The sequence below is a fragment of the Aythya ferina genome (genome assembly GCF_964211825.1).
Source record: "Aythya ferina genome assembly, chromosome: 9".
In the NCBI taxonomy this organism is placed as follows: Eukaryota; Metazoa; Chordata; class Aves; order Anseriformes; family Anatidae; genus Aythya; species Aythya ferina.
The window spans coordinates 6,984,350-7,005,386 of NC_140305.1; the positions used below are offsets into that span (position 1 = coordinate 6,984,350).

General features: G+C 37.7%; 1 protein-coding gene across 1 annotated transcript in view; it reads left to right on the forward strand.

Annotated features, from left to right (window-relative positions):
• FARSB (phenylalanyl-tRNA synthetase subunit beta) overlaps positions 1-21,037 on the forward strand; it is a 36,375-nt gene that overhangs the window by 3,972 nt on the left and 11,366 nt on the right. The window contains exons 7-16 of the mRNA XM_084528839.1: positions 947-1,055; positions 3,497-3,567; positions 4,880-4,941; positions 5,028-5,079; positions 6,587-6,648; positions 7,056-7,263; positions 7,690-7,770; positions 9,975-10,067; positions 11,738-11,855; positions 18,115-18,267. Coding sequence (XP_084384965.1) covers positions 947-1,055; positions 3,497-3,567; positions 4,880-4,941; positions 5,028-5,079; positions 6,587-6,648; positions 7,056-7,263; positions 7,690-7,770; positions 9,975-10,067; positions 11,738-11,855; positions 18,115-18,267 — 1,009 coding nt within the window. The remainder of the gene's footprint in view (positions 1-946; positions 1,056-3,496; positions 3,568-4,879; positions 4,942-5,027; positions 5,080-6,586; positions 6,649-7,055; positions 7,264-7,689; positions 7,771-9,974; positions 10,068-11,737; positions 11,856-18,114; positions 18,268-21,037) is intronic.

The window sequence follows — 21,037 nt, forward strand, 5'->3', positions numbered from 1 at the left end:
AGTGAATTCAATGTTAGCCTCCCAGTTTTTCAACACAAAGACTGCTTTTCGTGATATTCTTCATAGTACTGTAAAAGGTTTATATACGTGCCTCTACTGTAAATATATTCACTGTACAAAGCTGACAAAAAAGCTGATGTAAATAATTTTTTTTTAATGTTATTTTAATTGGGCCAACTTATGTGGTGTCAACGTTAAATTATTTACTCAGCTACATACTATACAGATGTAGCACTGCTCTTGGCCCAGTATCCTGATGAAACCTGGTAAGCATTAGGAAAAGATTTTAACAGGTCTAGTTTTACAGTATTTATGAAGGCCACTTTAAACATCAGTACTTGAAAATGATACTATTATTAAAATATAGAACTCTGTTGGAGCACACATACAGAGGTAAAAAAAACTCTCAAAGATATCTGACTGAAGGCAAGTAAAAGCTAGAAAATGAGGCATCAGACTAAAAGAAAACTATTTTTGGTAGAGCATATATCCATGTCATTGGAACAAATGCAAATTGTGAATCAAATTTAAGTGTAAATATGTCAATATTCAGCAATTTATCATTAAAAGCATCATAGTGAACATTTTTAGCAGTTCTAAGGAATGTTCTGATAAACTAAGGATGGGTGCTTGTGGGTTTGGCAGTAGCTGGTCTGCTGTGGTGAACGAGGGCATTGTTTGGGTAGCATGTGTTACGCGTTTTTGAGAGAATCCTTAAATAAATCAGTTATCTAACATTTTGGAAGAAAACAAAAAACAAGCTCTCTGATTTCCAGGTTTTCCTGCTTTTGACAGTGAATAGCTTTTGCTAGTGAAGTACCTAGATGTAAGCCCAATCCTGCCCTCTTTAAAACTTCCCATCAATGTCTCAGTAGAGGACTGTGGTAGAATGGGAAATTTGTAAGTGAGCTAATGTGAAATTTAGGGTTATGCTTTATTTCTCCAGACTGACAGCCATCTTCGGCACTATTTACACCTGATTGAAAACAAACCACTTTATCCTGTCATATATGACAGCAATGGTGTTGTTCTGTCCATGCCACCAATCATCAATGGTAAGATTTCTTATGACCAGTTTGTGCTGTTGCTGCTGTTTTGTGAGTCAGGGTGTCTAACAGAAATGTTAATGTGCAATATGGTTTATTCTCTTCTATTCAAATTGTTTCACTTACAACTTCACATGGAATTCTATATTTCTTTCAGTTTAAACAAGGCCACATTTTTTTGTTTCCTTGGGTTTCTAGTGTTCCTCTTTTCTCAGACAAGACAATATAAAGGTCCCACTGCAAACCTCTGCACTTATTTTCTCATATCCTTCTACATTTTTATAATATAACCTCAGGATAGGTTTCTTGTGGTAGGAACCTTTGTTAGAAAAGCATTTTGTATACCTAGACATGTTGTTCATTTATCAACGATTTAGCTAAAAGAAATAAGAAATTATTTTGTAAACTGGTTTAAAAAAAAAAGGTAATTCTAAAAAATCTAAATTCTAAAAAAAATTAGTTTACTGGTAAACTGCAATACTCTGCTTTGTAGTGTTTTAAAGGTTACAGCAGGGTTCTTTATCTACATCTTAAGCCCAGTGTATTTAGCAGCAGTGTGAAGCAGTTCTTGTGAATCCTTTTGGTATCACAGGTAACTTCAAGAAGTCTTTAATGGGTTAAAAAAAATAAATTGGTCTAAACTTTTTTTTGCAGTGTTTCCAAACATGAGTTTCCTCTGAATGCAAAAGAAGCTTTGGGGTGATTTTTGAGAGCCATGTTTACTGAAACCAATTAATGACGTGGCAAAAACAACTCCCTTAACAGAGATAATTCAGTATATCTATACATCTACAGATTAATATAGGTCAAAAATTAGTAACCATTTCCCTACAGTGACTGATAAAATCTGCAGGGATAATCACATTGGATGTATTTTTCCTGAAAGTCTTTATCCAAATCTTAAACAGCTAACCTAAATCATCTTACAGGGCAGCTCAAATTCTGTGACAGAGTCTGGTTAAGAACAACTGTATCTGATCCTTCTCCGTTAGGCTTACTCCAGCCTCAGTGTGTTCCGTGTATAAACATTGCACATTGTTTACATTTTATCAGAAAGGTTAAGCTAAATTTCTTAAAAACTGTCTGTACTTTAAAGAGGAGTATTTGATAGAAGCTTCCAGGTTAACAGTTCTTTTTAGATAGATCAGGAAATGTAAATATTTGCCTTTTTTTTTCTTTTCCCATTACCTACAAGTATTTAAATGAAAGGTTATTTAGGCTTCAAAGTGAGGCCAGAAGAGCTGAGTACATTTCAGCTCTAAAGGGGTACGGCATAGCATCCTGGAAAGGGCGTACAGCATCCCTCCCTCAGTCTTCACCTCGCTGCTGTACCTGACTTTCTGTCAGTCTAGCTGTGACCTAGTTTCCCAGGTAGGAAACAGAAAAACAGAAGCTGAGTGACTTGTTTGGGATCAAAGGGAGCAAGAACACCTGTGTCTATCTAAGTGTGTGCTTCCCTTTCACTCCTGTGGGGTGCATCTGCACCAGGGAATGGGGCAAGGAAAGGTGAGAAGGACTAAGGTTTTATTTGGCACCACCTCAAACAATTCTAGGACTGCATGTGTCCTCACCATTTGGTGACTAGCAATGAAATTCTTTCAAGGTATGCACTGGACATCTATGCCTAATAGGCAGTGTGAGGCAGATTTCTGTTCAGCCTCCTCACGCAACTTGCCATTTACTAACAGAACCCCACTTTTTTAAGGAATTGACTACTGGGGACTTGGCATCCAATTTGCAAGGAAGACGTTTCAGATGATGGCCCTGACTGCATTGTCTACCTTGCTTCTTCAAAATGACAAAGTTTTGAGTGCATCAGCAGTGTGGTGCAGGGCATACCTCACAACAGCAAGTACAGGCAAAAACCAAAGCCAGGCTTAAAAGGAACACATTCTGTGCACTAGACCACTAATGTAGACAAAAGCCAGAGTATCTCAGATGACAGTCAAGATCCTGGTTATTTGCAGAAGCAGCTATGGATGTTTATCAGTGTAAATCACTTTTTAAAAAACACTTCAATCTTCCCTATCCAAGGCTGCTTTCTTATGCATGTTACAAAGGCAGATGTGCTGCCAGAGCCGGGAAAGGGGAGATGCTCTGGAAGTGAAGAACCACTCTGCCACCAGCAGATGGCTGCTGTTCTGCTAGCTTGTTTTTTCAACTGGATACAGAGAGTGGCTGTAGATTTGTGTACCTTCCAGTGTAGAAGGACAGCCAGGTCAGCAAGTCTGGTCTGCCTTTTCTGATAGGAAGCGCGCTGTTTTTCCCCTTCTTGATTTATAATTTGAAAATAGAAAGTGCTGTTGTTCTTGTAAGAATTCTGAGTGTTGGTGCAGTAGACATAGTGGTTTTTAAGATGGGGAAGGTGCTTTCTGAGTCACAAAAGTAATCAGTGTCATTGCAAGATAAGTAATACCATTTCTTAATTTGTTATTCTCTTCATGTTTTAGGAGATCATTCAAAAATAAACCTAAACACAAGAAATGTTTTTGTTGAATGTACAGGCACAGATATGACAAAGGTAAGTTAATCTTTTCTGCTTTTGATACACTGTAAAGTCCCTGTTTTCCCTTTGGGTAATAGTGCTCCAGTACAAAGACCTGCAGTAGACAGGTGTTTACAGAGCAGACCTCCCATTTCAAAGGGGCAGGATAAGTTGTGGGGCTACGTGGAAATCCCTCAATAGAGTTTTAGACTTGCTTTGTGGACAGTGTTGTGTGTTCAGGGGGGCTTTGTTTTTACTAGGTCTTTATGATGACAGTATGTGTTCAGTTTGTATTAGCAAATCTAAGTAAACTAGGTTTATTTTTGGTTTTGAGCACTTCTTGAAGCCTTTCAGACCTAGAAAAAGAGGAAAGTTCAGTAAGACTGCTTACTTCCATGGAATACTCTGTAAAAAATCATTTTGTCTCCAACTTCAAATTTAGGCTGAGGGAAGGGGAGAAGACTTTTTCTTTTTAGTTATCTTTTTCAAGCAGGGATGCTGTGCAAATTATTATGAAATGGAAGTCCTTCCATATGCAAATTCTGTAAGTCAAAGCGGAAGCATGAAAGCCCAGCAGTTATAATTGCCTATTCTCAAATATAGGTTGTGCATTCATTGATAGTTTCCCTAAAATGTGTACGTTGATGCTGAAGAGCAAAGAATGCTTTTAATTTACCCAGCTACACAATGGTGTATTATTGATGCAAATTTACATAGTGGAGAATAACTTCTAAGCAAACTAAAAATTAAATACTTCTTGCTGCTGCTTACTTTGATAGTGCAAAATAGTGCTGTTCTGTTTCCATGAAGAAAATTATACTGTGAGGCATCAAAAACAGTATTTGTAGATTGAGAAGTTGAGCTGAATCTCATGGTTATGTTCTATTATACTAATGTGTTAAAATATCAACTGTTCACTAAAAAGTTTTGCGAGTGAAGCTAATTTAACAATTTTTTCTTAAACAATGCACAATCCTCCAGCCTCTACATTCTCACTTGATTAGCAAAGTAACTAATTAAACTAAAGTTTTGGAAGATGCAATTCCAGCTGGAAATAAAGATCTCTGTGTATCTTCAGAACAGTTTTAACAAAAACATACAAGTATTTCAGAGCCTTGAAGAGCAAGGATTTCTATTTTTCAAGCTTTAGTGTAGATATCTTTGCAGCAGAAGCAAAACATTTCTTAATACTTGGTCTGGTATTTTAGACTGCTATGATTCTGGATCCTTAGGTACTAAATAGTATAGAATGAACAGAATGTAAGATTTTTTTCCCTTTTTTATTACACTTTGCTTTCAGTAGAAGTAGAGGACAGATTTCAATGTGATTATCATTTTTATTTTGTAGGCAAAAATTGTTCTTGATACTATAGTCACGATGTTTAGTGAATATTGTGAGAAGCCATTCACGTGAGTATAAATCTAGTCAGAAAGCCATTACATTTGGGCCACATTTAAAAAACACATTTTTAGTTCTGTTTTTCTGTCTCTCACAGTGTTGAAGCAGTAGAAGTAATTCTTCCTAATGGGAAGACCCACATCTATCCGGTAAGCATAGTGAGATGGTATCTTACTATCCTTGGGGAAAGGACTTTAATTACATGAAGTATAAGGGTGCTATTATTGATACTATCATCTCTTCTGTAGAGGTAATGAGTGAGTCAGGGCCTTCTCTAACCCCGCACAAAAAAGAACAGTGCCTCAGTTTCCCCTTATGTTGAAAACTCGTTCTGAAGCTCCACTAATTTATGATGAAGCTAAAAATAGTCTCACAGTTTGATACTCAAGAAAGATGGCTAGGCTTTAAAGTTACGTGTGGAAACCACTACTGTGGGTTTAGAGTTTGTGATACAGACATTTTGAGAAACAAGCAGAGATTGCAATCAAAGGTCATAATCTGTGTCTAAAGCCTTTAAAACCTACCTGTTCCATATCAGGAAAAAAGGAATGCAGAAAGAGGTCCTTCAGGCTGAAACCAGTGGGCAGCTGAAATCAGCCTCAGCATAACTTATTATCAGATCAGGAAGCTGTAATGCCTATGAGTTAAAATAACCTTTTAACACCAGATTTTTTCAGTCCTTCATTTTATAGACTCCAACTATATAAAGGTCTATTAGGCAGTATATTGACTACAAGTGCAGGTTTGCCTGTACTAGGAGTGCCAGGTACATCTCTGTGCAGTGACAGAGTCATTTTAGGAGAACAAAAAAGCATAGAGAGCAATCCCTCCTGTTTCCTGGAAGTGACTGAAGACAGAGATCTGGTTGGGTTCGTAAAATTGGACGTATCAAGCAAGTACAAATTAATTAGGGAGAAAGAAACTTTGTTGTTGTTGAGACTTTTTTCTAGTTATATCTTAGCTCTTCTAACAAAGGTAACTGCAGTTTTCAGAGGAAAGACCTAGAATCTAGAAGTGACATTCAACAAAACAAATCACTGTACTAGGCAATGCAATTTCCCTACATAAAATAGAGCAAAAAATTCAGAGTTCTGGATGCTAAGGTTTTTATGGATTTGTTTATCTAGAAGTTTAGAAACACTTTAAATATACATACACAATAGCTTGCTATAGATGCATTACAAACTTCCTAGGTTAAATAATGGTAAACATATCTGTGCCAATACAGAGGTAACAAGTTTTCCTTCCTTTTCCTCCAAAAAGTCATTTGATCTGTACTAGACCATGCAGTCTCATGCATGACCATTCACTGCTTTAGGGCTTTGACTTAAGATGAACCGGTGACTGGAAACTTTCAGAAACCCTGTTACTTGCGTTTATCTGAAATTATCAGAAGTTTCAATAACAGTGATTTCATGCTGCATTCAAACTCCTAGCTTAACTGAGAACAGCTTTTGCATCATGTACTGTAGTATTATTTTCAAGAATCATGTTATCATAAAATACTGAATTTAATGTAATATTCCACACCTGTCTTCTGTGGATGACATTTGAGTATCACGGTTAGAAGAAGCTAGATTAGCAAGATGTCAAAACTGAATCCTTTTAGAGGTAGCAAGGGTTGTATATGCTGAAAAGCTTTACCTTTCTTTTTAGGAACTGGCTTACCGAAAAGAGAAGGTGAAACCTGAACACATTAACAAGAAGTTAGGAATCAGGTGCGTTACTGCAAATAAAAGCTTCTTTTATTTAAGCATTAATCATGAAAAAGATACTTAAACACCGATTATTACATCGTTTTAAAAATGTTTACACCATGATTTTTAATCTACGAAAAAATTCTGGGGTTAACTTTGGTAATTAGATCAGCTCTGTAGGACTTTCTTTGCTGTTTTCACAAAAGAGGAATGGTTCTTCATGGCCTCTCACAACTGTTAAGAAGTAAAGAAAAATGACTGTCTCAGAGTCAGAATCTGAGCTGGTTTTGTTGGAATGCTGAGTTTACGTACAGTCTGTAAAGCACTTAGAGATTATTGGGGAAATAAGGCAACATAGCAGAAACACTGATTACTTTAAAAAGTATGGTGTAAGATCAGTAAATTACTACTCTCTTGTTTTGTTTCAGTGAAACTCCATCAAGCCTTGCAAAGCTGCTGACTAGGATGTGTTTGAAGTCACACGTCACAGGGAATGGGAACAATATAGAGATTGAAATCCCTCCTACCAGAGCGGACATTATCCATGCATGTGATATCGTAGAAGATGCAGCAATAGCTTATGGTTATAACAACATTCAGATGACTATTCCGAAAACGTACACCATAGCTAATCAAGTAAGATTGCCCCTTCAAATAAGCGCTCTGTTGTCAGTAAATGACTAGTGCATGCCAGAAGGGCTTTGGGGAAAACAGAACCTAGGAATTAAATATTTTGACATGCTTTGCCTTGAGAAGTATTTACCATGGATAGGATACAAAACAGATGCCCCACTGATTTGAATAAGTCCAAGACCAGTGGTCGCTGGTACTTGAAAAAAGACAGGGTTTAAGCAGGGAGCCCATATTAAATCTCTAATTGGGAGATTCATTTCCTCAGGCAAGCCTAAAGGCAGCTGGCTGATGCTTTCAAAAAATTTTAAGCACACAAGCAGAGTACCTCCCTAGTGAATTCACCATAATGTAAGAGGCAGAATCACCTCGGGAAAGAACAGAAGAGTGTTTTTAGATGGAAGTCAAAAACTGTGTTTTGTTTAATTTTAGCTCCCCCTCAATAAGCTCACAGAACTTCTGAGACTGGACTTGGCGGCTGCTGGATTCACTGAAGCACTCACTTTTGCCCTGGTATATTGATTGTATTGATTTAACATTTTTTTACTTGCATGTTTGAAAGGCAATGCACAAAAACTGTAGAGGATGGTTGAGACTATGCTGTTGTATAAATGTACCACTATTATCTGTTACTGTTTTAAGCAGGTGACTGCTTACTAGTGCTTTGGAATTACAGTGTAATATTTTGTGAGTTTGTAAGTCAGAGAAATTGACTGCTAATTGACAGAAACTGCTAATGTGGCATGCAATTCTAAGTGTAAAGGCAAGAATAGTTGCTGAAGTACTGTTTTTAGTTTAACTTGACAGTATGAAATTGTAAGACAGCAACTCTCTTCAGGGATTTTGATCACCCAATGTGAAACTCATCATAGTTTGATAATCTGGAAAACCATTTATCAAAATTTAGTAATTTCTGGTGGATATTACTACAGTTCAGAGATCACACTTTCTATTTGTCTCTTCCCAGTATTGTCGCCTGCCCATGGTTCCTTGGATTAGATACCAAGTTGATATATAATTATTCAGTCAGAGTTTATTTTAAGAATCCCTGTAGGCGCTATATAATGCAGACTAAGGAATCATAAGTGAAGTTTTGATAACGTCAAAGATTTTAAGATACGGTGATGCAGGCTCCTAAAACATTTGCATGCATTTGAAAAGTTTAGGTATTGCAACTGAGGTTGGTAATCCAAACGGATCAAATAAAATTTTAACACCTTCACATTTTATGGAGCTTAAAATGCAAGATTTATAGTTACTTCGAAGCCTGAAAAATGTATTTTAGTTTTAATATTTTATTACTTGTTAAATGTTACTTGTTTAAGAAACAAGTCAGTAATAACTGATGTTACTTCCTGCAGTGCTAGTATTTGACAAAGATTACCTGTGGTAGTGCCATCTTGGGGAACTGCTGTGTAAAACATGGTCAAACTTTTATAATTCACTGCAAACGTCCCTATATAAACTCCTTTTTTGTTTCAGCACTGAATAGTTAGTATGCTCAAAAACATCAAGTATATTGTATCACTACAATAGAGAACCTTTATGAACTGCCATAGCAGAAGATCACACAGCGTATTATTTTATCGCATTACATTTTGTATTTTCGCTATGGCACAATGAAACCCACAGTCTGCTGTCACCAACACTTCACTGAAACAGCAACATGAGGTCTGTCCCTATGGCAAACATCAGTTCTGCTACAACATTCTGTAACCCTTTGCTATGTGACAAGCACTGCTTACATGTCTGTGAATGTAATCCTAGTTTTGGTTTGAGCGCTAAATTATCACTCCTACAAAGTAACATTGCTTTCTGTGGGGGCTTCAAATTTAGCCAAAATGCACTTAGTTGCATCATAGTAACATACTGCAGTTTAGATAAACATCTGCAAACTTGAACACAATTTTATCCTCCTAAGGTCAGCATTCATTTAAGATTCTCTTTTTTAGTCAACAATCTACTCTTTCAGATGTTATCATCTGCTCCTTTTCCTCACATTTAGACTATCAACACACTTCTCGGAATGCTGCCAGTGCGAAGGGAGACTGCAGTATACTGGCAAATCCTCAATTACATGCCTAGTCTGCTATTGGTTTCTTAATGCATTAATAAAGCTATAAATTCTGAAAATTTGCAGTGTGGATCTTATCAGTCGCATCTGTTGCTGTATGTGCACAGACATTGTCTGAGCCTGATAAAGTACATGTGTATTGCTTTACTGATCAGCTTAACACTACACCTTGAGAATATGGACTTGAAAAATGTTCCAGCTCAGAAAAACAAAAACAGAGCTATGAGAATTTTTTTGTTGTTGTTGTTAGATAGTACTTTACTTTCTGTCAGTTACCCCAAAGGGATTGTTTTCTTTGGGAGAAAGCTTGGGTGCCATTCCCGTACTATTTTCTGAATAAGGTATTTTTTCCACTGCAGGTCAGCCTCTGACAGCAAATTATGACAGAAGCTTAAATAAACACTACTTTTTTTAACTAGCTTTATTTTGGTTAGTAATTAACATTTGTAGATAAACCAGTTTGCCTACTTTGTCTCAAGACCGGGGCTCAGTTTGTATTGTAAGAGGGTGTTGTACATGAGGGCCTCAGCACAAGAGCTCTGCTTGCATTGCTCATTATAGATGGCAGGTTTTGTCATTGGCTCCGTGTCTGTCTTAACTATTTGACCTTGTGTTTTTTTTTTCTTTCATCTCTTCTTCTCAGTGTTCTCAAGAAGACATTGCGGATAAACTTGGCACGGATATCTCTACAACAAAAGCAGTACACATAGCAAACCCCAAAACTGCAGAATTTCAGGTGAAGTAACTTAATTCAGGTCAAGTTTGGAAGCAACAGTGTCACAGATGCTATGTATAAAGAGGAAAGAAAGGAACTCACAGAAAACAACTTACAGAGCTATAGAGCTACTTTGTCTTGCAGCAAAGAGAATGTGGGTATTTATGCACTAAACTTGCTTGCAGTCATTTTCTGTTATATCTTCACTAAGAAATAACTTACGCGGTGTGAAACACTTAGCTTTTCAGTGAAGTAAAATACCATATTCGGTATGATGGCATGTAGCAAAATTGAGCTATCTTATTACAGAAAATTCCACCCAGATTGTTGATCGACACCTGCATTTAGAAAAGCCAGTAAGTATAAATAGAAATATTGGACCTGCAGTTACCTTCTGAGCTCTGAATGGGAAGGTTTTTATTGTTGTTTTTTTTTTTTTGAAGTAGCTGTTATCACAGTTGTTTTTTTTTCCTGGATATATATATATATATATATATACACATTTATATATGTGTGTGTGTGTGTGTATATATATTTATATATATAATAGAGAGAGAGGTTTTTTTGAATGTGAAATTTATCAGTGGTGTGAATACATGAATGTTTGATTGGGAAGATGAACCTCAGGTTAATTTTGAAAGCATCTGTTTATCTTTGAAATCTGCTTCAGAGTCAAATAAGCTGGGGATTTTTACTATTCTATTTATCATCATACTTTGTTTTATTTCAAATAATTATCCAAATATGTTAACTGTCAATGATAACATTCCTTCTGCTTTTCCTTGGTGATCCTGAGTGGATCCATCTGAACAGAGGCAAACGTATTTATCTGTACCTGAAATAATCATGAGAAATTATCTTTTTGTCAGGGGAGATAAATGAGCACTTACAAGTAGTGACAGTGTTAGTTCAAGAAGTGTTTTGCTGTCAGACACACGGTCTGATTTTTTGGGTGGTCCTTTGGGGACTCTGGAGTTGGACTCGATCTCTGTGGGTCCCTTCCAACTTGGGATATTCTATGATTTAGCTTATAGGGAAAGTGACTAGACGTTGTGAGATCTGTAAAGTAAATGGAAAACAATTTTGAGGCATATTTTGTTTCTAACCTAAGAAATACAAAGGTAAACACTTTACAGAAAGGCTTAAAGTTTCAGTAAACTGTGGTATCTTCCTCCCAAGAACTCTGGTAAGTCTGATTTCTCTGAATATCAAAGATACCTTTCCAGGTCTTTCCTCTAATGGTAAAAACATTCTGCTGCGGTAAAAAACGTTCTAATTAAGGAACATAATTTTGGGGTAACTTCATGTATTTTCTGTTCTATTTGCTACCACAACTAAACAGTCCTATGAAGCCACTGTCATAAGGCGTTTAGGCTATTATCACCTGTTTGTATATATCATTTTGCATGGTAATTACAGCTGCTTGATACAGAATGTACCACAAACATAAAAGGTACTGACCAAGAACAAAAACAGCTCATGCAGATGGTCTTTCAGGCTATACAGTACAAAGAACATACAGAGAATGTACATTTTCAGTTATAATAATTCTAAAACAAAGATGGTGAAGAGTAAGAGATTAGTACAGTATTTGCACCTGACTACTTCTGACTTCTGGCAAAACATTAAGAAATGTAGCATTAGCTATTTTGCAATGTATCTCACTTGCAGCATCCATGTTTGTCCTGCAGGTGGCACGTACTACCCTCCTTCCTGGGCTACTGAAAACTATTGCTGCTAACCGAAAGATGCCCTTGCCTTTAAAGCTCTTTGAGATTTCTGACATTGTAGTAAAAGATCCTAGTAAAGGTAAGAAAAACTTCATCAGCATTCATAACTCTTAAACTTCTTTGAAAGGACTGTAGGCCCAGCTTAGTTTCAGAAGCTTTCTGAGAGACTAATTAAGATTACCATTGTGCAAGTTTGGGAAAAACTTTTTAAAGAAACAGAAGGAATGACTAAGAACTGCAGGGTCAGCATGACCTGGACCCCAAGTAAGTTCCCAGATGGCAGCACTGGGTTTGTCTGCAACACTGATCTACTGGTACAACACCCAGAGGAACAGAAGGGGGATTGATTTGACATAATCAGTTACAGTTCCAAGACTTTTTTTAGCTGTATTGTATCTTTCCTAGCAATGCTGTTTACTCCAATAGCCAGTGGTAGGGTACACACTGTGCAGCTACTGGAGGATTTCATGTCCATGCACGGGGACTGCTCCAGCTGGTAGCCCTGACTGACCGCTTCCCATGTCAGGGAGCCCAGTTGTGCATACAAGAATAAACTCAAGGCAATTTTACACCAAAAAGAACCTGCTCTGAACATATTTAAGGTACGTTGCTATTAGAGTACTAGAGCCTGCTTAAGCTGCTGCAGTCTCTAAAAAAGTGCAGTGTTGCCAGTTGAAAAGCAAAATGTCTTGAGTCAGGAAACGGCTTGCAGACTGATCCTAATCTGGACAACTGTAACTCAAAAATTTGGGTGTCAGTGCCGTTATCTTACCAACCAATTATCTTACCTAACCTTAATGATTCTGTGGTCTATCATAACATGAAGCCCCTTTCCATCACCTCAAAACAGGATTGCTAGTTTTTGTTCCCCAAATTTGTGTTCTGGAATATTGACAACCGATACGAAGAATCAGATCTGTAGCACGCACACTGGGTAAGGAACAGAGCAAGTCTTTGTATAAACATGTATAAATAAACAAAAAGCCCAACAGTATAAAATTTCCCCACTCGTGCATAAAAAGATTTTCCTTATCTTTCCTTTTCATCCAACTATGCTAAGAAAGCATGGCTGCCTTTGAACTGCTCTGTAACCTTAATTATTTACATGAAACAGCAAAAGCAGCTAGATTGCTTTCCAAAAGCTTCAGTGAAAGCCTTCCTGTGCGATGGGGCCTCTGTGCACTGATCTCACTGTACAGTATCAAAATTTCAGATTATCTTCTTCACCAGGAAAAAGGTACCAAAGTAAAATGAAATACAAAAATAGATTTTTAAAATAATAAACATTTTTCTAAAGAAATTTACCAATTCCTTTTTATATGGTATACCAAGGGAAAAAGAGTACACAGCTACAATTCTTGTGAGTGTGTACTTGTACAGTAGGTTACAACTTGGGATGAAGTTTTGCCTCTCAGTGGAAAAGGCTCACATTATTTTAAATTCAGCAGCAGAAATGGTTTTGTTGTTTCATTATCTGGTTTCAGATTTTAGTGGCTGTGTTTAAGGTATCTGGGATCTGCAAAACAAAGGTTTATATAAGGCATAAACAGAATGGCAAGTAAATTGCTTTGGTGATGAATTTAATTTGTAGATTACTTTTTTTTTTTTTTTTTTTTTTTTTTTTAAAAAAAAAAAAAGGGGGGTGGGAAGCCTTGCCAAGCTAAACAAGCAGTTTTAGGAAAACATGAACTTTTTTTTTTTTTTTAGTTAAATACAAACGTTTTGGAGCTGCAGTTCATTCCTTGTTGGGGGGCATAAGTTAGCTGAAATGCAAAAAACTTGGTACAGATGGCAGAATAGCATTAGCATTCCTCAGAACCAAGAGTGGGGCTATTTATCTTGGAATAAGGAGCATGTTTATCCTGGCTTTATAAAATTTGCAAGTTAAATTGATTACTTTTATTTTGTTTGTGTTAATTGTAGCTCTTGAAAGCTTTCCTTTATGTGGATGGCTGCTTCACAATGTTGTGAGGAGTGATTTTGTAGTGTACTTCATTTTGATGGGAATCACTGCAACAGATGTAAGAAACACTTCTGAGGCCGCAGCTTTGTACCCTGTGCTCTCAGGCAGCCCTCTCACGGGCTGAGAACTTGCAGGCTGCAAACAATATCTAAAATAGTTTTAATGTAGTCTGTAGAATAACTACTGTTTTTCCCAAACTTTGAAAATTAAACTTGCCTAATAGGTAGTTTGAAAGGGAAGGGCAGAAAGAAATAACTGGTAACTGCAAATGCTGAAAAATGTGGGATTGTTCTCTCACATATGGAATGAGATTTCTTGCAGAAGGCTTATGTCATCAGACTGACTAATTTAATTTTATTATTTCATGATTTTGGCATGCAGAATTTCCAATTAATAATGTAAGAAGTATGAGTCAAAAGTGTACTGACATTAACTGTATTTGAAATGGCATCTTGTAGTCATTCATGTGTGAATGAACCTAGCTTTTAAACACTGGTTTTTAATAAAATGCCTACTTACACAGAACCCACGCTTACCAAGGTGAACAGAACTTACTTCTCTTCAGACATATCTGGCAGAAAGTCTTGACGTACTAAATTAGCAAAATGTGTGCTAGATTTAATATAACTAAATGGAACCAAATCTGAGCAGAAATGTTTCTTCTCAAGGCAAGAGGAAACGTGATGATTTTGAAAAACTTAACGTAGCATTTGTGTAGTTAACTTGTAACCCTAGAATAGTCACTTCCAGTAGGATGGTTATACTGCTTCAGTGGATAAAAGATTACCTTACACTGCTCCCTCTAACACAGAATACCTTCATCACAATGGAAGAAATGAATCCATCATAAAATCACCTCTGATCAGCGATCTTGTGGAACCTGGCAAGCTTATGGTAGCATATTTTTAACATAATTCACATCATTTGAGAAGAGCTGGTGCCTAATTTGGAGCATTTTTCCAAGCTCTGCCTCGAAGTGTTAGTTACAAGCAGAAAATAGTTGTGGATTTTCATGAAGCTGTGATACAAGTTGAAATGAGCAGGTGCCCCCTTTCAGATTAAGTTACTTTTCTGAAGCATCCCTAACATGGAAGGGGGCAGCATACAGCACTGCTTTATCTTCCTCTGTACTCCTTGGACAGCGTATTCCTAACCAGCTGTCCATCCTTTGGACTGCTTTTCAGCAGCATCTCAAGGAAGTGCTTTGAAGTCTCAGAAATTATATATATATAATTTAGGTTGACATACTTGGCAGGCCAATTTGAAAAATAGAATTGCTTCATGGCATGACACAAGAGATCTCTTAAGTGAGTTATAAGGAACTGAAGCATTTCTAACATCCACCAGCTTTTACATACAGTTCCCAATACTTCTTCTCTCCTATTGTCTGCAGTGAATGAACTTCTTGTGTTGTAGCTGTAAAGGAACACGTTCTATAACACAGCTTTTTGGAATGCTTCAAAATGCATCCTTTACTTCACCAAAGATATTCACAGTTGGCTTGAAATCATGAGATATAAGAGTTGTTGTATACATTTCTTTCTGATGCTTTACTTAAGAAGAGTGATCTGAAGACACCAGCGACTCTGACCAGTAATGAAATGAAGTTCAGACAGTTGTCATGTTCTGCTAGCGTAATGGTCGGACAAAAGTGAAATCATGCTATTGCATATCTAGCCCAGAAAGCTTGCTTTCTTAGGAACAAATAAAGACTTGAGGAAGGGGAGAACACTTTGTTCTTTTTCCATTGGACAACACAAGGTGAAAATAGATTATCCACCATTCATGACTGTGTAGTACTGACTGGCATCTTATTAGAGCCAGGAAACAGAGACACAATAATGATGCGACTGAACGGCCAGCTTGCTACGAGAACAGGAGTCAGATGTTGTGTTTATTGACATTTTCTCTGCAACCTTTACTTTTCTGTGTTGCTACTGTAATATAAAACTTCAAGATTGAATTCTCCATCATTATTTAATACTGCAAGTTATAATAATGACAGTAAAGGTTTCCCAAGTGACAAAACACAGAATTACTGTCACAGTCCATGTAAGTCCAGCTTTCAGTGACTGTCAAGAAAACTTGTGGCTATATTGCCAGGTTGCTGCTCTAGAAGTTTTAAATGACTTTTGGCTCCAAAAGGCTGTGCTTTCAGCTTTTGTGTAGGCTCTTGCTCCTGTATTTTGCATTCCTTTTGAAACCTTTTTTCCTCTGTCTTTTTACTTGGTAAACTTTTTCCTGTTTAGTTTTTGATAGATTTTTCTTACTAAATGGTCAGTTGGACCAAATAAGCCAGATGTAGATTTACTAGGTATCTAACTTCTCATGTGGTAGGCTTTACCAGCTCAGGGAACACCCAGTGAACACTGGAGTTTCTGCTTGTGCTTAAGCTTACTGCACTTCAGAGATTGGCTGGGGTGGATCAGGCCAAAGGCCCACTTAGCCTAATGTCCTGTCCGTAACTATAGCTAGGCACGTTTATCGAGGGAAAAGCACAAGATCAGGTAAGTATATATAATATTTTCCATTGCTTTGTGACCAAAAGTCCTGATAAATGTCCACTGCACACACAGTTTCAGTGTATAAAGAACATAATTCACCCTGTAATAAACTAGATTTCATGTGCATTGCTTTTGGCTGATTGCCAGGAAAGAAATCTGAAAGCCCTACTCATGCAGCTTTATGTCAGGTGGTACAGGCCTGCCTTAACTTGCAGACAGGTGGAGTTGTTCTTTTTACTCCTTCATTCCTTCACTACTGAAGAAGCTCTTATTCCCCTTTTCCTCTCAAACGTTACAATTAGCCAGAGGTGTTAAGGATTTCTATTATGATTTTTTTTAAGCGATTACTGTCAGTAAATCAATTTTTTCCCTATATCTAACTACCGCTAAGAGGAAGAGGTGAAGATGAGAATGTCTGTCTAGATATGAACAACTGAAAGTCCACAGATACCAGAGGACTTTCTAGAATGGGAAGACATTTACCCATGGAAATCTGGCTGCAACTTGTTGCACTGTGTCAACACCACAAAGCAGTGCAGTTCAAAAAGAGATCAGCCGATGACTTGCAGTCCATGCTGTAAAAAAGCAAACTGTGTTTTTGAACTAGCTGTAGTGAAAATGTGCTGAATGCCCTTTAGTGCTTTAAGGTATTTTGGTGTCCTTCTGGAACGCCTTTCCCAGCCAAACTGCAACTGAAGGACTGCAGTTTATGTGCTGCAGGATTGCTTCACAGGGAACAAAGCATAATGAGTGGGGATGGTCAGGAGATTGCCTTCAGAACTGCAGGTCTGCTCCAAACTGAAACGTAATGTATCTTTTATATGCTTTGGAACTATTTTCAGTATAATTTCCAGAGGAAGATAGTTATGTAGATAGTTCCTCCCCTGCTTTGAACAAGTTTTTCCCTTGTTACACCAACTTTGTTGAACACGCACTTGCTGTTCAACTTTAAGAAGTCAAAGACCCGAAGGCAAAAAATGAATTCACTACATCAATCAGTATTTTGAATTTCACCACAGCAGAATTGGCAGCTGTGACCATCAGCTTGTCACTCTGTTCCTAGATCATTTATTTCAAAAAAACTAAAAACCCTGAAGTCTGCAATGGGTAAAGCTTCAAAGCTTCTAAATAGACCACAGTAGTCCTAGATGGTGTATATATAGCAACAGTATAGCCTGAAGGTACAAGTATAGGAACATACAGCTACATATTCAATTTGAAAGTGTAAAAATACATATTTTTTGATGAAATGAGTAAGGTAAGAAAATCTACAGTAGGGAGAAAGTAGGGTTTTGAATTAAGGAACTGTCCAAAGTGGGACACAGTTGTATCACAGTCTCAAGTTCATAGGAAGTAGCACATAGTCACTTGGTTTCGGGAATGTCCAAGATGATGATGAAAAACAACAGTTGCAATTTAGAAACCTGTGTGAATTTAGATCTTGCCATAGATTACCTTGTTAACATTATTAGGCCAATTGTTTTATATAGGTAATTATTCTACAACTGAGTTTTATCAATATCTAGTTTTCCCAGCAACACCACTAGGCAAAATGCAAAAACTCAGTAAGAAAACTTGTCTGTTTTGAATTTCTTTAGCACTTAACTATATGCCTGGTACTTGCCATTGTGTAGAGATGCTTGTATTTAACAGCCCTATTTCCTGCCCAAGACATGGGACACTTGAAATCCACATTTCTGAGTGTGAGAGCTAGTAGGCTAAAGAAATGCCCTTATTTCCTTAGATAGGTGCATCAGAGAGGCCGGTTTGTGTTCTTATTTCTCCTTTCAGCTACTTCAGGCAGTAGCAGAAGAAAACAGATGAAAAAGGCAAGGTTTCCTGGATAACGTAATCACTTCCTCCTTCTTCAGATGTAGGTGCAAGAAACTACAGGCATTTATGTGCTGTTTATTACAACAAGAGCCCTGGGTTTGAGATTATCCATGGTTTGCTGGACAGGGTCATGCAACTTCTGGAAGTACCACCAAGCGAGGAGAATGGCTATGTGATCAAGGCAACTGAAGGTAAGGAATACACTATATCTGTGAGCTCAGGTGTTCCCCTACAACGTGAGGCGAACTTCCCCTTGTCAGCAGTAGGCACAAAGATTTTTATTGTACGCTACCACACCACGGTATAAATGAAAGGGCATCGACTGCATTCGCTGGTTGTAAAACTGGCTTAGTGTTTTTCTGCAAGCTGTTCTTTATATAAACTACAAGTTGACAGCTTTTTAAGGAAAGGAGGAGACTCATAGTAAAGTGCATGCCATAAGCTTCAGAGTGTTTACAGTGCATTAATCCAATGATAAGGTAAGTAGGAATTCACTGAATTAATGTATATGCCAGATAACCACTATATTCTCTTTGGGTAACAGTGCCTGGAAAAGAAAGCTTCTTACGCCTGACCTTTGAGTTTATAGCTTTATCTATACCCTTTATTTATATGTGCAACTTGCATTTCTATATTCATGTGAAGATGTACATCTTTTATTCAAAGACCTGCTTGCTGTCTTTGAGACTGCTTAGACAAGCAGTTGTTTAACAGGCCTCTTCATTCTCCATACAGAGTAAGCTGCCCATGAATTAAAAATAACATCCTTAAGTGCAAAGACTCTTCTGTGCATGTACGTGCATATGCGTGCAAGAGATAAAGAAAGCAAGCTGACCATATTGCTTTATTGAAGGAGTAATGAGGTTGATGCAGGGGAACAAGCACCAGCAGCTAATCTGTTCTGTTAACTAAAATAGCAGTGTAATAATTACACTACAGAAAAACAAGACTGCAGGGATGGCAGCTTGCAATTATAACTCCTCTCTGAGCACCGGTGCATGGATACGTGTACAGTAATGACATGAACTGGCTCAGCTTGAAGAAGTGCCCTTTTTCTGCACTTACAGGATCCCCAAAAGCCTGATGGGCTTGCCTATTTGTAAAACTGTAACGCAGAGTTGGTAGATGCTTTGTTTCACAGCGTGCTGCCAGAAATGCCGAGCATAACACTTCAACCAAGGGGTCTCCTGGCACATCTTTAATGCACGATTGTAATACATTGATTCCCTGCCCCTCTCCCATTTTTTTTGCACAAAGTAGTTTGTTGAGTACTATTTAGGCAGACTTTCAAAGATTTTCCTAATTAAAATCGTTATGATTTTCAGGTTGACCAGAGGGCTCTTTAAACAATTGTGCGTTTTGTTCTAATTCTGCCAAGTACAGAACAGGTAACAGCAAATGTTATTTGGGGCATTTAGAAGAGCCTTAAGGAGCTGGGTACACAGCTGCCATTGAAGTGACAGCCAAACCTAACTGTCAGATCCTCTCTCAAAACCCCTCTGTAACTTGTTTTGAATAGACATATCGAGTTTGCTGTAGTAAAAATACTTAACAAATGTTTTATATTCTGTATTATAGCACTTCAATAACGTATGACTGACTTAAGCAACTGGGAAAAAGATCTCAAAGAATAGTCCTAACACAATGAAGAAGTTATTTCTAGATCCTAGTACTGTTTAGTATTCCTGATGCTGTGGACTTGCAATAGCCTTTCAAAATCCCTGCATTCCCATGATGTTACTACACAATGCATTTAGTGTAAAGGATGGATTATGCCTTGTCATATGCAATATATTATGAGCAGTTTGTGGCTTTTGGCTGTAGACAAAAGTGCCTACTACCTTCTGTTTCACTAGCGATTCAGAAATTCCCCTGGGATGGCATGTAGATCCTTGCAGTTCTCCTGACATTGGAATTTAACCTCAGTAACAATGCAGATGGCTGATACTCTGGTGCCAAAGGGAATGCAGTGTCACTGCACCAACTTAAAAGACCTTGACTGCAGAGATGGCTGGAAGTCAAAGTAGTTTAGAGGGGTTTGTTTGTTCTCAACTCGCTTTGCGATCTCTGAGTTAAGCGTGCGTGAGAGAAAATAGCAGCAGATGATGGAGTAAGGTCAATTGCAGAGTCAGGGGGAGGAGGAAGGCAGAAAGATATCCTATAACATCTTAAGAGACTGCAGCATACTGAAATAATTCAGAAAGAGAGCAGTACGAGTTACTTCAGGTTTTAAATCAGGACATTACACATGGCATGGATTTTTAGATGCATCCTTATGGAGCATGCTTTTTTATTGCCTGTGCCAAATTAATGTTTATACACTGAGAAATGGCTTTATCCTACAACACGGATTCTGATTTAGAAAGATTCCAGGTACGTTTCTGTATGTGATCTTAAGCAAAACTTGAGACTAGTTTGCAACACAGTGTGAAGGTAGGGCTTTAGTCCAGCTTTATTCCTCGTGTGACTGATTAAAATGGCTCCAGTGATTACTGGAAAACAATTCTGGGAAAAATGTTTGAGTAAGCAACAAAGAATAGATAGAAGAGAGATGTATTGGGCGCATACTTGCCTCTTTCCCAAATACACTTTGAAAAAACGAAATGCCTCTGCTATATTCTTCTTTGATCCATATGTGCAAATCATGGTCACTTAAGCCCCTGCTGTCTACCAACACCTAAGCACCCTGTGATTTGACCTTAAGGTCAGAGCCTTTTTGCCTTTATAGCAACACCTGTGGAAAAGAGTACAGATGCTAGAAAATATGGGTGAAATTGTGACGGTCCCCTGGCCTTTGCACTACTCTTCGGTGTAATCTGAGCTAGGTAATAAATGAAGTGTTTAGGGCAGCCTTGAGGAAGGGAGGGTGTTGAGTGGCTGATTGCAGGGATTTCAGTATACATTTGGTACTCAGTACTGTTCTCAGAGTTACTGGGGATACTTCTTTCCTTATTACCACTG